The sequence below is a fragment of the Dipodomys merriami genome, unplaced genomic scaffold (genome assembly GCF_024711535.1).
Source record: "Dipodomys merriami isolate MVZ:Mamm:240054 unplaced genomic scaffold, mDipMer1.0.p SCAF_8, whole genome shotgun sequence".
Taxonomy (NCBI): Eukaryota; Metazoa; Chordata; class Mammalia; order Rodentia; family Heteromyidae; genus Dipodomys; species Dipodomys merriami.
The window spans coordinates 15,729,976-15,744,989 of NW_027206401.1; the positions used below are offsets into that span (position 1 = coordinate 15,729,976).

The 15,014-nt window shown below is 41.3% G+C and overlaps 1 protein-coding gene across 3 annotated transcripts in view; it reads right to left on the reverse strand.

Annotated features, from left to right (window-relative positions):
* Zc2hc1b (zinc finger C2HC-type containing 1B) overlaps positions 1–14,611 on the reverse strand; it is a 33,353-nt gene extending 18,742 nt beyond the window's left edge. For all 3 annotated transcript variants that reach the window (XM_070010130.1, XM_070010128.1, XM_070010129.1), the window contains exons 1-4: positions 14,503–14,611; positions 5,837–5,898; positions 3,344–3,463; positions 2,308–2,446 (exon numbers count right to left, since the gene is read on the reverse strand). In XM_070010130.1, coding sequence (XP_069866231.1) covers positions 2,308–2,446; positions 3,344–3,463; positions 5,837–5,898; positions 14,503–14,530 — 349 coding nt within the window. In that variant the 5' untranslated portion in view covers positions 14,531–14,611. The remainder of the gene's footprint in view (positions 1–2,307; positions 2,447–3,343; positions 3,464–5,836; positions 5,899–14,502) is intronic.
* Between the last annotated feature and the right edge of the window lie 403 nt (positions 14,612–15,014).

Genomic DNA, 15,014 nt, shown 5'->3' on the forward strand with positions numbered 1-15,014 from the left:
ATACTTTGCCCAATCTCAGAACAGTACTTGAACTTTATGACTATTGTTTACATATTTACCTATCTTTCCCCATGCTTTTCGCATGTTTTTAAAGAGTGTATCTTGTGAATAAAACATATAGTTGGCTTTTATTACTCAGTTTACCAATCTCTCTCTGTTATCTCCAGTGGGATTCACAGGCAGCTACTCAAACGACTGCTTCCAGATACCATCTTCATCCCACCCACTCTCTGATCTTTTCCCCCTTTCATCCCCCCTTACTTCCCCCCACCCCGTCTTCTTTTGGATTGATTTCTGCCCCCCCCCCCATTTAATGTCTTATTAGCTGTACCTCAATATCTTTGGTTCTTCTGTAACCCCCAGTCTATCTTGGTTGCAATGGGAGAGTTTCTCCAACTTTTGGTCTGGATTGACCTGGAACTGTGATCCTCCTGATCTCTACTTCCTGAGTTGCCAGGATAATAGGCATAAGTCATTGTGCCCACCCTCAAATGACTTTTATTTTGTTGCTGAGATTTGAACTCAGGGCTTCATGCTTGCTCAAGTTGCTTATTCAGTTGGTGCTAGAACACTTAACTCTCCAGTCCCTCAACTGACTTATTTTTGCCAGTCCTGGGGTTTGAACTTAGGGCCTGAGCATTGTCTCTAAGCTTTTTTGCTCAAGTCTAGTAGCCTACCACTTGAGCTACAGCACCACTCTTGGCTTCTCTGGTGGTTAATTAGAGATAAGAATCTCACAGACATTCCTGCTTTGAACTGGCTTTGAACCATGATCTTCAGATCTTGGCCTCCTGAATAGGATTATAGGTACAAGCCACCAGCATCTGGCTCCAACTGACTTTTTAAATAAGAGTGTCAAGACTGGCTTAAGAAAATGTTGGTGAAGAAAAAAAGTTATTTATCTGCAAAAGAATGATTGAAGTCTTACCTTATAGCACCTACAAAAATTAATCCAAGTAGATTCAAGACTTAGAGAGAATAGCTAAAACTATGGAACCCAAAGAAAAGCATCCTGGCATTAGATTTAGCAATGAGTTTTAGCTATGATACCAAAAGAATGGACCCAAATTTAAAAGGTTTGCATTTGAATTGAAGGCACAAAGAGAATCAAAAGACAGTACACAGGTTAGGAGAAAATATTTGCAAATCACATATTTGAAAAGGATTAACATTAATCTAATTAAGCCTCTAGGCCTAACTTCTACTTTACAGAAAGACAGGATAGAGAAGCAAATTAAACATGGACATGACTAAATAAGCAGTGGGAATGCGGGAAGTGAAGCATTTTACAACATAAATAGCCTGGTAGGGGTGGAGACAACAGAAGGCTGCATTGAAACTTTGGGTTCTGGACTGTGGTCTAGGAGAGGGGAGGGAAAGGAAAGAACTTTGAAAGACATTTTTAGGCTAGCCAGGGAAAATAGAAGTCTATATTCTAAGTGTAATCATAGCGTTGTGGTGATGCGGGAGAATGTACTTAAGGGATAAGTTCTGAAGTCATTAAAGATGAAGTATGGCTGATATTTGAAACTGAACTTTAGGATTTTTTTGGTGCTACTAGGACTGGAACTAGGGCCTGGGTCTTCCTAATTCCTAGGCCTCACAGCTTTTTCAACAAGACTGGTATTCTTCCACTTGAGCCACAGCTCCACTTGAAACTCCACTTTGAATGGTTCTGTCAGAGCCTGAGATTGGGCGGGGGCGGAGGTGGGGTGGGAGGGGGAGGGAGAGAAAGAGGCAGCAACATCAATGATGGTCAGATGTTACAAGAAACCATCTGGATGTTCATTGTTAACCACTCCTTTTCTTTAGATTTGAAGTTCTTCAAAATAAAATGTTTGAAGTGAAAAAAAATTGATGGGTTATTTGTGCAATTTCAAAGGGATAAAATGGTGAACTAGGAAAGAATATCACCTTAAGAAAATGAGCTGTGGATTGTTAACCTTGTGAAACTATTACAGAACTGCTTAGATTGCTCTGTATGGGTTCCTGGCTCCTTAGCCAAGGTGTAAATGATGTCTCTGGAGTTATATAATGACACCATGAATAAAGACTGTATCTCATTTGAAACAGGAGGAAATGCAGAATCTTTATTGTAATCAGCATTGACTAAAAGGATAACACATACTACATATATATGTATTTATATGTATAATGTACATAGCTATAGGATTACTCATCTAACTGATTTAAAAAAAATTCCTTCTAGGTAATTTTTCCTGCCAACATTAGGGTATGTAGAAGACATGATAATTTGTCCCATAGTCAACCATACCCTCAGAAGTAAACCAAAAAGTGTCCACAAACCTGGGTTGATGGTTGGGGCCGGTGGAGGTGGAAGAGGCTGACCTTTCTTAATGGCTAGCATGCACTGCTTGGCTGATTGAATTGCATTGATGAAGTCCTCATGCTGTTGTCTCCAGTTAGATTTCTTTACAGGTTGAGACTGTTAAGAAATTAAACCACCAGTGATTACCTTATATTAGGTACTTCTTGATTGCCATTATGTTTTTTAAAGAGCTGCAATTTGAATTTGTAAGAAATTGGACTGTGAAAGTTGAAGAGAAATGCGAATACTTTCCAAAAGAAATTTTTGAAGGAGTTTGGAAACTACAGTAATAAAATCTGCAAGTCACAAGAATGAGGGAAAAGAAATACAAATCAGGAAAAGCAAAAACAAAACTTTAAGGAAGGCAGACGCAAGATTAAAAGCAACTTTCTTCCTAATTGCTAGATTTAAAGCCACTCTAATGAAAATACAAACAAGATTCTTTTTGCCACATCTGGAAAGTGAAGAGGATTTGGAAGTCTAAGTAAGCAAGAGCATACAGCAAACAATAAAGGCAGATGATAATTAAATAACATTACAGTTAAATAACATTACAGTTAAATAACATTGCAAATGAAACCAGAGCCAAGCATCAGTGGCTCATGCCTATAATCCTAGCTTCTCAGAAGGCTGAGATTGGAGGAATGTGGTTCAAATCCAGCTCAAGCAGTACAATTCTATGGGATGCTCATCTCCAATGAAACACCAAAAAGCATTCCTTGGAGCTGTGATTCAAGAAGCAGAGTGCTAACAGCAACAAAAAAAAGCTAAAGGATAGTGCACAGGTCCTGATTTAAAGCCACAGAGTCCTGGAACACATAGACACACAGACACACACAGACACACACACAGACACAGACACACACACACACACACACACACACACACACACACACACACGTGCATGCACGTGAGCACACACATACAAACCCCTAAAAGGAAACCAAAGAGCCCAGCTGTGGGTTTATGAAGTACTCTTTCTAGAATGACAAACAATAAAGAAGGTAACAGTACCTTGGATTGAGGAGCCTTTTTCACAGTAGGAATGTCAGTGCCCTGTAATCTTTGCTTCAAGGAATTGAAAGGTGTACGCTTTTTGTTGAAGACTTTTCTACATATTGGTCCATGTCTTGCCTAGTCAAGGAAAGGTAGGGAATGGAATTTGAACATGCATAATCACTAAGTTTTCAGCACCTACATGCACTTAGACCACCTTCCTTACAGTAACTAGTTTGTGCCTTTGGAGCTTAGTCCTCTCTCAGGCCACAATAAGCAAATCTTTTTGACTTAACCACAACCACCATAATATATATAACTAGATACTGTGTTTGGGCATAGACAATGAAAGCCCTCCTCCCCTCCTCTTTTTGCCTCAAGGCCCATGTGTTAAAAACTTGGGAAGTTACGGAATGTTTAAGAGATGAAGTGTAAGCAGGTGGTGGAGCATAGCAATAATTCCAGCACTAGGGAAATGGAGGGAAGAGGCTCATGAGTTCAAGGCCATTCTGGTTTACAGAATCAAAGAGAGGAGGCTGCATAGGAGGTTTTAGATCCTTGAGGAGTGTCCCTCGGGTGGTCGTGGCACTCCAGTCCCTTCCGCCTCACTTTCTTTTGCTTTCTAGCTAGAAGTTGAGTTTTTGCTCTGTTGTGATTTTGCTACCTTGATCTTCTGCCTCACCACAGCTAAAAGCAACTGGGCCAAATTGGGCCAACTGACTTGGGACTGGAATCTCTAAAACAGTGGACCAAAACAATCCTCTTTCTCTCTCCATCTTCTCTTTCTCTCTCATATGGCTTGAACTTGGGGCCTAGCCGCTGTCTCTGAGCTCTTTTTGCTCAAGGCTAGCATTCTACCACTTTGAGCCACAGCACCACTTCGTTTTCTGGTGGTTAATTGGAGATAAGAGTCTCATGGACTTTCCTGCCCAGGCTGGCTTTGAACCACGATCCTTAGATTTCAGCTTTCTGAGTAGCTGGGATTATAGGCGTGAGCCACCAGCACCCAGCATTTTTTTTTCTCTTTGTGAGGTGATTCTATCTCAAGAATTTTCGGTTACTGATAGAAAAGCTGACTGACTGGTGATATAACTTCTTAAAGAGATTTACTTCAAATTTGGTTTTAGATAATACTCTAAAAATTAGCCACAATGTTCTTTACTTGAACCAGAAGTCCTTTTACATTTTCTGCATTGCTGGCACAAAACCTGGAGACCCCACCCATAGAGTCCTGCTTGTATACCATGCTCAGGAAGTCTGTTCCCAGTGCCTCTAAGGGATCCCATCAACTTTTTTGCCCTCTTCCTCACTGGACATGTCACCACATGCCAGCTACCATTTGCAAAGTTGCTTTGTCCAGGCCCGACAGAAAGTGGGCTCTATAAAAATCACTACACCTGACTCAGAGCAAGCTGCCACTTGTAACAGCAAAGGACAGAGATATCAGATCACTTGATCAAGTGTGCACTGTGGCCTAGAGATAGACTGAGAGAGTGAAACACAAGCGCATCCAAAACATACTTGACATTTAGTGAGCCCTTTTTGGATACCCGTCCTTGGTCTCAAACCTACTCTCACGAGGTGCAGTGTCAGCCATCAGCCTGTGCAGGCTTGGGAATTATAGGTTTCCATTATAGCTCCCTGTTTTGTAACTTAGAAAAAGATATTTTAAAAGTTCCCAGGAAAGTGAAAACTACAACGTCACTTCCAGCGCTCAAAGGTACTCTAGCTTTTTAGAGTCCTGACCCTGTACATTCAGTTTAAATCATTCTCATCTAAATGTCCTGTGTGTGGGTTGCATAACCTCTTTAGAAATTTCTTTTTCACAAAAATCATCTTTTTGGGAGGGAATCTCTTTACAATACCAGGATCTACCCTCCATCTGAGCCCCTGTGTGCGAAGTGAATCAAGCTGTTAGTCAGCTTTAAAGCTACCAACGGGACACAATAGACAGTTTGAATGCAGATAACAATTCGATTTCGGAACAAGCCTTGCATTCATATATTATTTTGTTCAAATGGTATAAAACCCCTCAAATCGGAGGATTCTGTATACGTGGCAAAGTCGAAAACAGGAGGTTAAAGGACTTGTCAGAATTAGTGACAAATTTGCAGCTAAATGCCAAGTTTCCAGATGCCTGAAATTCAATGCTCATTCTTCTTGACTAGCTAATTTCCCTGGTGTTTTGGCCTTGAAATTTGAATTTTTGATGCTTAAAGAAAAGGCGGAAGAGCCAAAATTTCTCAAGGGATAATGGAATGTGCCAAGCCCCTTCCATCTGGCCGGCTTTCAGGAGGGTCCTGTGGAACAGGGTCACTTTTCAGAACATGGTGGCATCGATCTGCCTCCGTGCGCTCCAGGCCTGGCAGCCGGGCTGTGTGCTTCGCTTCTTCCCATGCTCCCCCCCTCCCCTCCACATCTGTCTTTAATCTTGGCACCACCGCCTCCTCACTGACTTGACAGTTCATTTAACTCCAATGAAACACATCTACAAAATGTCTTTATGTTTACCAGGACATCTGCTGCAAAGCATCTTCCACAGACTTCACAGGGAAATAACTCCTGATGTCCATCTGTGTGAGAGTCAAGAGCACATTATGTTAGTTTCATGGAATTGCCTGGCCCAGAACACTCGATGGACTGGAGGTGACCTCAACGAGCCTCGCCGCCTTCCGTCCCCACCATGGATGGCTCCTTCCTCCTGGGAAGATCCTATGCACACACTCTCACCTGTTTCCTTTTGCCGCCCCAAACGAGTAAATGTCACAGCCTTCAGGCGGCCAGAGTGTAATTACGTGATTTAGTACTTACTATGCTCTTAACTGCAGTGCCTGACGACTATGTTTTAGACGAAAGCACCGAGTTCACATGGTAATGTTAGCAATGAACGATCCAATGGGTATCCCCTTTGAGATTGCTTTGAGGCTGCCTGTACTATACTTCGGTGACTCAAAGGATCCAGCCTACAGAAAGGTGCCCAATAAACACTGGTTAAAGATAGATGCCAAACAAAGCTGGGAGCTGGTGGCTCATGCCTGTAATCCTAGCTACTCAGGAGGGGCTAAGATCTGAGAATCAAGGTTCAAAGCCAGCCCAAGGAGGAAAGTCCATGAGACTCTTATCTCCAATTAACTAGCAAAAATCTGGAAGTGGAATTATGGCTCAAGTGGTAGAGGCACCAGCCTTGAGTAAAAAAGTCAAGTAAGAGTGAGAGGTCCTGAGTTCAAGCCCCAGTACCTGCAACAAGAGGGGGAAAAAAGGCCAAACGAGAATTGAGTCTCTACCCTAAGACCCAACCATACATTTGATCAAGTGTCTGCCATATACAATTCTATTAGAGAAACCATACTTGGGTCCAGCACAGACAAAGGAGAGAAAATAGGAAGATAAGTTACTTTAAGTTAGAAAAGTATCCAGAGAAATGCAAAACATTGTGGATGTCTAATGATTTCACCTTAGGTCATTTCCTTTTAGTTCCTGTAGATTGAGTATGTAAATGATTTTCTAAAAATTTCAGATCTGAGCATGGAGATTTATATGAGAAGAATAATCTGGGCATTATTCCACAAGCAAGAGCAGCTATCAGGACACTGAGTTCTTCAAGGGAAGAACTACGCAGAGTTGGGGACGACTTACACAACCAAAGTAGGGGAGACGGCAGCCGGAGGAAGACTGAAATGAGAAGGAAAGAGGAAACAGGAGACTTGGGATCTAAGAATTCACCAAAGGCCTACTCTTGTGGGGAGCTGGCTGGGTTCAGACAGAGGGAAAAAAAACCCAAACCAAATACAACCCTCAAGGACCATACTAAGTTCATAGAGAAGGCCAGAGAAGACGATGGGGCTGTGGATAGAAATGGGGAGTTTGAAAAGAAAGGCCATCTTAAGAAGAAAAATGATCTCAGCCTTGGAAATACTGAGTTGAAATGGAGCTGTGCAGTCAGCAGGATGGAAATGAGGGAGGTCAGGGACACAGATGCAGGCTTTGAGGAATGAAGTAAAGCATGATACTGCCAGGGAAGAAGTCATGGAAAGAGCAGTACAGAGAAGCTCCTTAGGGAAACTTACAGTGAAGGGCCAAGAAAATGATGGTGATAAGCCAGGAGAAGCAGGGGAGAACAGGGTCATGGAAACCAGGGGAAGACAAGCTGCGAGAGGAAGGTCTGGCTAACGGGAAGCAGATGGGTAGCCTGCTGCAGATGTCGTTGATTTAAATAATTTCTTCTCACGTCTGTTAATTGGGATTGTACTTTCAACACAGGTCATCCATCTCCGCACAAAGCAGAGCCCTTCCCTCCTGTCCATTGGGCGTTCAGGCTCTGTAAAGCTGGCTCTGAGATCTTTAGTTGTTTTGTAAAACCTCAACCACCTATAGGCTCTTTGTTCATTAAGTAGACTCATCCTGATTAGAAAACTGCTTTTTTTAAAAAACCTGAGGGATAATCCCTTTTCATAAAACATATTTCTGTGTTGTCTTCTGCCTCCTAAATGCCTTTCCTGTATTATCTCATGTGCTTCTCACAATAACACTGTGAGGAAACGCTGGAAGGACTTGAACAAATGAGAAAATGGAGGCTCAAGGTTAGGTGATTTCTCTAGGCCGCAGGTAGTAAATGGTGACACTGAGATTCAGGCCTGAGTCTGTCTTTGCAAGCATCAAGACAATGAAGACAGTCAGGACTATAACCAGGGATCTTACCTGCCCAGCCTGTGGAAGTCTCAAGAGGATCCATCAGTGCTCTGGTTTAAATCAGTGAGTTTTTAACAAGTTCAAGAAGTTTAGAAGAATAATAGATATGACTCAACTCAAACCTTGGATATAAATGGACCACTGCATTCTAAACCATGTTCAATTTGAAGCTTGTTTATAATGAAGCGGATGCTTGCCCCCAGCAAGCTGAATAAAACATGGTGATGAAGGTGGGCCGAATTATCTGTGATTGTATGCTGAATCACACGGAAGATGAGATTATTTCAGCCATAAAACCGACCCCTGGAAAGACCTGCAATAGGGGAATGGCTAAACCAGCCATGGTATACTACTCTGCAAAAGAAAGGGACACTATTTATGTATGAATTTCCATCCTGAGTGGAAAAACAAAACTAATTTCAAAAAGCACACCCTGAATGATTCCTTTGGTATACTAGTCTCAAAATGAGAACATTTGTGATAAAACCATTAGATAGTCAAGGGGTAGGAGTGTTTTGTGGGGAGAAAGAAGGTTGGGTCTATACAGGGTGGAAGGAAAGCAATATGTGTGATGTGCTAGATCTGTATCTTCATCACCAGAGTGGTTTGCATGTTGTAAAATGGTGTTGAGCCATGACATGCATTGTGCCCACGTCATAGCCTCGTTCTGGCAATGTGCCAGACTTAAAGTGTAACTTGGAGGGGGATCCTGGGTAAAGTGTGCATGGAATCTCTCTATGCTATTCTGTACCTACTAGTGAGACTTAAATTATATCAAAATAAGACATTTGAAAATAATATATAGGAGTCAGTAAACTGGGACTGCATGGTTTTATAAGTTTCCTGGGTACACAATCGCAGACATACTAAGGAAAAAACCAAAATAATTTCTATTGTTGCCCTCATTGCAGGGAACCTGTGACCTGCAAAAGCAAAGAATTATACTATTTGGCCCTTTGCAGAACTAGATTGCCAACTGATAAGTGAGAATCTGGATATTAAAAAGGATTTGTGGGAGAATAACATAGAAAATGCTGATACATTTGATTCAGATGTTTCGAAGTAGAGACCCCAGAAAGACACACAGTACACTAGAGAGGTGAGAATTGCCACTTTTAGTTTCCTACATTAAACTTTATTTAAACAAAGATTATGCACGACTATTTTAAAAACAGAATAAATGAATGACTTTTACTCCCACAAGACCCCCTTCAATAGAAAAACAGCTACAACTATACTATCAACAGCTATTTCTATGTTTCCCGTCTTTATTCAGAACCATACTGTGTCAACTATGATGGTGGCTTTTAATTTTAAATGTTGCTTTATAATGTTCAAAATTTTTCCAAATGAGAAAACATGATCTGGCAGTAAACAACAGTTTTGCTTAGCATATCAAGAATGAAGCGGTGTTAGAAGAAACATGGAGAGGGCTGGGAAGGTGGCTCAGTGGTAGAGCGCTTGCCTTGCATGCCTGAGGCCCTGGGTTTGATTCCCCAGCACCACATAAGCAAAAAGGAAAAAAGCCAGAAGTGGCGCTGTGGCTCAAGTGGTAGAATGCTAGCCTTGGGCTGAAGAGCTGAGGGACAGCGCCCAGGCCCAGAGTTCAGGCCCACGACTGGACACCAAAAAAAAAAAAAAAGAAGAAGAAGAAGAAACATGGAGAGTATAAGAGAAAAGAAGTGGAACTTCTTTTTGTTTTTTACCTTTGATTAGACTTTTTTATTTTTATTTTTATATCGGGGGAAGGAGGGGTCAAACCCAGGGCATTAAGCATGCTAGGCAAATGCGCTTCCATTTGGTTACATCCCTCACCCTTGGAATTTTGAGACAGGGCCTCTCTACAAAGCTCAAACTTGCCTTGAATCACACTATATCCCAGACCTTGAACTCATAATCCTCCTGGCTTCTGCTTCTAAGTCCTGGAATTATAACCCTCCACTACCTTATGTGGTCTTAAATGTTGATTTTTCTCTCACTTGTTTTTAAAGCAGGAGAGGTTCTTTCTCTCTTTTAGCAAGTAGGTGGATTCATGAATAAAAATCCAGTAATGAGGACTGTGTATGATTGTGACTAGATGCACACACATTGTCCAAATGCAAAAATTGAGTGATTACTATCTTGGATAGTGATAGTGAGAGCAGAGAACACCAATGCCTGACTTCCTCTCCGCCTGTTCTAGAATTCTGCCTACCAGATTCGTACATTCAAGGCAGGAAGGCAACTTCCTTGGGAAGGTTAGCAATTCCACAAGAAAAAAAAAAACCTAAGGATATGGATACTGGGAGATTCCAAGAGCCAGTCCAGACCCTACAATAAAGCCCAGTCTAATGCTACTCACCCCCTCAGAAGTCTGTTTTTTTTCCCCCTCTAATGTAATCATAACAGCGAAGAGTTCCCAAGTATCTGAAGAGTGTCTTTAAGTATGTGAGTCAAAACAAACAAGTAATTTAAAGGAAACTTAAAGTTGTTGTAAATGCAAAAAAAAAAAAAAACCCAAAAACTTGCAGGAGAAATGAATAGCAACTTGGAAGACAAAACTAAGAGACTGAAACATAAGCAAATTAAGAGTACCAGTCCAGGTATAATACTTGGAGAGAAAAAAGAAAATGTAAGAAAATAAACATAATTTTGAACCATTTCTAGAAGGATATGGGGCTCTGATTTGGTAGGTTTACAACAAGCATCTCTGTGAAAGAAGAATAAAGACAGATTCCACGGATTCAGAAGAACAAACCCCCAATGACAAGCTCATTCCCAAACAGTTCAATGGGAAAATGAAACAGTGTTTCAAACTACAACCTAGAATTTGATCTCCAGTTTAACTATACATCCAGGCGGTAGAATACACTTTCAGACATCCAAATTCTCAAAAGGTTTAAATCTCCCCAAATCTTACTTGTAAATAGTTTGGGATGTGATTCACCAAATTTGAGTAAAAAAGCAATTTGACATTGCAGAGACAGGCATTCCAAGGATGACAGTTGCTTGCCTGAATCAGAATGCAACCAGTCCGGGTTGGAGGTGATTGGAAACTGTGTTGCCAGTGGCTACCCAGACAAAGGTAGTGAGTGAATGCTACATTTGTCATCTGAGCAAGTACACCCAAGGAATGCTGGCTCCCATTCTGCTTGACATTTGGCCTGTACAACCATATCCCAATGACGTGGCCTCTTATTGCTTTTTGATGTCTACTTGAGCTGACACTCATGTCACCCAACAAGAAGATTCTGTATTGAGATGTGGAGGTGAGTCTTTGTGTAGGTAAGTCGTGGAGAGCTTGAGACAGAAAATATAACTGAGTACACAACCCTTCATTCGGCTCCAGGATGGTCCAATTGTGGTGACTTGTGCACCTGGGCTCCTGTAAAATTCTGTGAAGTCACACCCATGGGCTGTTCCGTTCATTTTCCCTAAGACACTTTCACTGAATGGGGACAGGTGCCACGCTCATGGAGCTTAGTTTGTGCTTCTTCCTCAGTTGTTCAAGAATGAAGATAAAGGATACCTGGCAGGTGTTTGTTTTTAGCAGTAATTTTATGGTCATCAGTTAGTTATGTAAGGTGGTTTCATTTTGAGGTGCCCATTTCTGTACACAATGTATCTTGATAAATCACACTTCACTTTCTCTTCTCCTGTCACTCTCTCCCATCCTACCTCCTTCTTCTCAAGTCTCCTTGCTTCTTTGTGCATTTTCACAAAAGAACATTGAATATTTTATTTGCCTTCCTTCCCTCTCCTTTCACTAGCATTTAACCTCCCTTCACCCTCAGAAGATATGTTTCAGCTTCCTAATATTCTTTTTTGCTAAGAAAATGTTTCATGTAACAGCCTGGATAGTTTATTGATGACTAAGTTTCCTGAGGGAAAAGGGAGAGTGAAATTAAATCTAGATTCAGAAGTGGCTTCTGCTACTATTTACCTTGCATAGTGGGATCGTATGTTTGCTGTATTATGTATATATTATTGCTTTATTATATATATATTTTATGGGTTTAGATCAGTTATACAGGGGAGGATTTCATTATATATTTTCTCATAAACTTCACAACTAAAATATAAGGTCACTGGAATTTTTACCTTCTTCTGCCCTTTATTTTTTTTTCTCTCCTGCCCTTTAAGTAGAACAAACAAGCTTAATAAAACAAACCACTGTCAACACATATGGGGAAACAACATAAAAGCAATAAAAACTTGAAGAGTAGCGACAAGATGATTAGAGTTCTGTCCTTCACCTGAGGTGATCTGGTGACATCACTGTGAAGGTTGGGGTACCGGATACAGTTCATCACAACCCACACAAGTGCTATGAGCAGTTAAGACAGACATAAAGATAGAACTGCTAAAATGACAATGTGTACCGAGGTACCTAACACGGTGGTTTAAAAAAGCTATCATAAACAGTGTTTGAGTAAATTTGTTGAAAATTTAGTCGGCAAAATCATGGCTTTGTTCCCTATCTGGGATCACTTTTTTCCCCCTCTACTTAAGGCTGGCATCCCATCACTTCTGGCTTTTTACTGGATAAGAGTATCTTAGATCTGTCTACCCGAGCAGGCTTTGAACCACAATCCTCAGATCTCAGTCTCCACAGCACAGCCACGTCAGCCTTTCTGCTTGCTAAGCCAGTGAGTAGGTACTATTGTCCCTCAAGTAATTCTTTTTTTGAAATGCCTTTTCCACATACCCATTCATTCATATGCTAGAGACTGACTTAGATGTGGAGATAAAGCAGTGAACAAAATGACTCTGCAAGATTGCTCTGGGTAGACTGGAACATGGTTCCCTGCGCCCATGTGTTATATAGAGGTCAGAATACTGGGAGGTGGGTATGTCTCTCTCTCTCTCTCTCTCTCTCTCTCTCTCTCTCTCACACACAGCTTTGTCAGTCCTGGGGCTTGAACTCAGGGCCTGGGCACTGTTCCTGGACTTTTCTGCTCAAGGCGAGTGTTCTATACCACTTTAAATCACAGCTCCACTTACTATTTCCTGGTGGTTCATTGGAGATTAGTCTCACCGACTTGCCTGCCCAGGCTGGCTTTGAACCATGACCCTCAGAGCTCAGCCTCCTATGTAACTAGGATCACAGGTGAGGGCTACCAGCACTGGGTGTGCTATTTTTAAATGCCACACAGGAGAAAGCTTATGGGGAAGGTGACACATAAGCATATGAGGAGGGCCTTCCCCTGCAGTGAGACTTCAGGGGAACAGTGAGTATCCAGGAACTCATTACAAGTGGTACTTGTCTCAGTGACAGCTTCACTGGTTATCTGTGCTAACAGTTCCTAAAGGCAAAGCCCCTCTTATCCCTGAGAACATCCACCATTTACCATGGAGCTTATATGTTCAGTTCCCATCCACTGTTTACAGATGACTAAAATATTAGCCAACTTAAAGGCTGAGTGTGGGAAGATGGATTCAGGATTGGTATGTACGTGTTGGGGGAGGAAGGGATAAAATAAAAGTATTAGCAAACTTGTTTAAATTACTATGAATTTTTTTTCCTTCCTCCAGAATAGAATTAAGACCTTTAAGCTTGAGGCATAATCAGCCTAAACACGATACGCTTAATCAAAACTTGTGGCTTTTAGTTACATTCTCTTAATTGGTAAAATATGTGTAACATGCTGATTTAAACCCTAGAAGAATCTGAATAGCACTAGGACCAAGTTAACAGCCAGTGGCTGCAAGACTTTCTGGTTTTGAGACCCTTGAACAGAGGTAGGTACTAAAGTAAGTGGCCAGTTATTTTAGGATTTACATTTGTAATACTCACAGAAACCACCAAATGAACCTTCACTCCTGCAAGCTGGCATTTAAATGCATATTCCAGAACCTTACTTTCATAGTATGAAGCTCTTCAGCCAGGTTTGTTATTTGTTTTTTGTAATACTAGGGTTTGTATTCAGGTCCTCACACTTGCTGGGTTGGTGCTATACCTGAGCCACAGGCCCAGCCCTGTTTTAAATTGGTCATTTTTAGCTTAGGGTTGTGTGTAGGTACATGCCAGAGCCTCCATGTCTATTGTAGGCTTCCTGTTGGCTGTGATCACAGGCATTCACACCATCACACCCAGCTTTCTTCTATGAAGTCTTCTGTACTGTTTTGCCTACGCAGATCAAGGTCTATAACCTTGATCCTCTTAATCACTCTCATAGCCTGAGGATGGCCAGACAAGCCACTGCACCCAGCTATCAGCGGAAAAGGGGTCTTATGAGCTTTTCTGCCTTCAACTGAGATCCTCCCATCCTCAGCTACCAAGTCATTGGGATTACGGGCATGAGCCATGAGCACTGAGCTCCAAGCCGTCCTCAATCAATAGTGGTAGAACATTAAGTACTATTCTCGCTTAAAAAAAAAAAATCCCACAAAAATTTAAAGTGCTAACACTTAGTAGGGCAAGTTATGCCTACCAGCTTTGGAAAGTCATAATCAACTGATTTACAGAGAAGACACTTCTAATAACTTAGGTATCAATTGTGGCTCACCAGACCAAAATGATTCTGCCCCAATCATTCTGTTCCTCACTCAGGCCAACATTGTTTCCAGTTTTAGTTTAGTCCAGGTGACACCAATTCAGGCACAAATGGACAGGTGTCCTCAGTGCCACTAGCTTCCAAAGAGTCACAGTTTACCAAATAATTAATAATTATGATGGTGTCATTACCTAAACATTGAAACAGTTTACAGATGTTAAAAAACAGGCAAAAATTTCAACTATGTATTTTAATCAAGTCAGACAGTTCCAGGCATTAAATAATGCGAGAAGATAAACTTTTTAATTTAAACTGAAGAAAGTATTCTTGATATTGAGCTAAGGGATTCATTAAAGCCAAGTTTTCTTGATTACTTCAACTATTGTTTCCTAATATCACTGTTCTTAAATCCCCAAAGCACTCAGTAACATAACAGGAAATGTGAATCCTAACAACTTTAACATTCAGATTTACATCCTTCTGAAATGGTCCCTTTGTATCCAGAGGGGAAAACAAGATTCCTA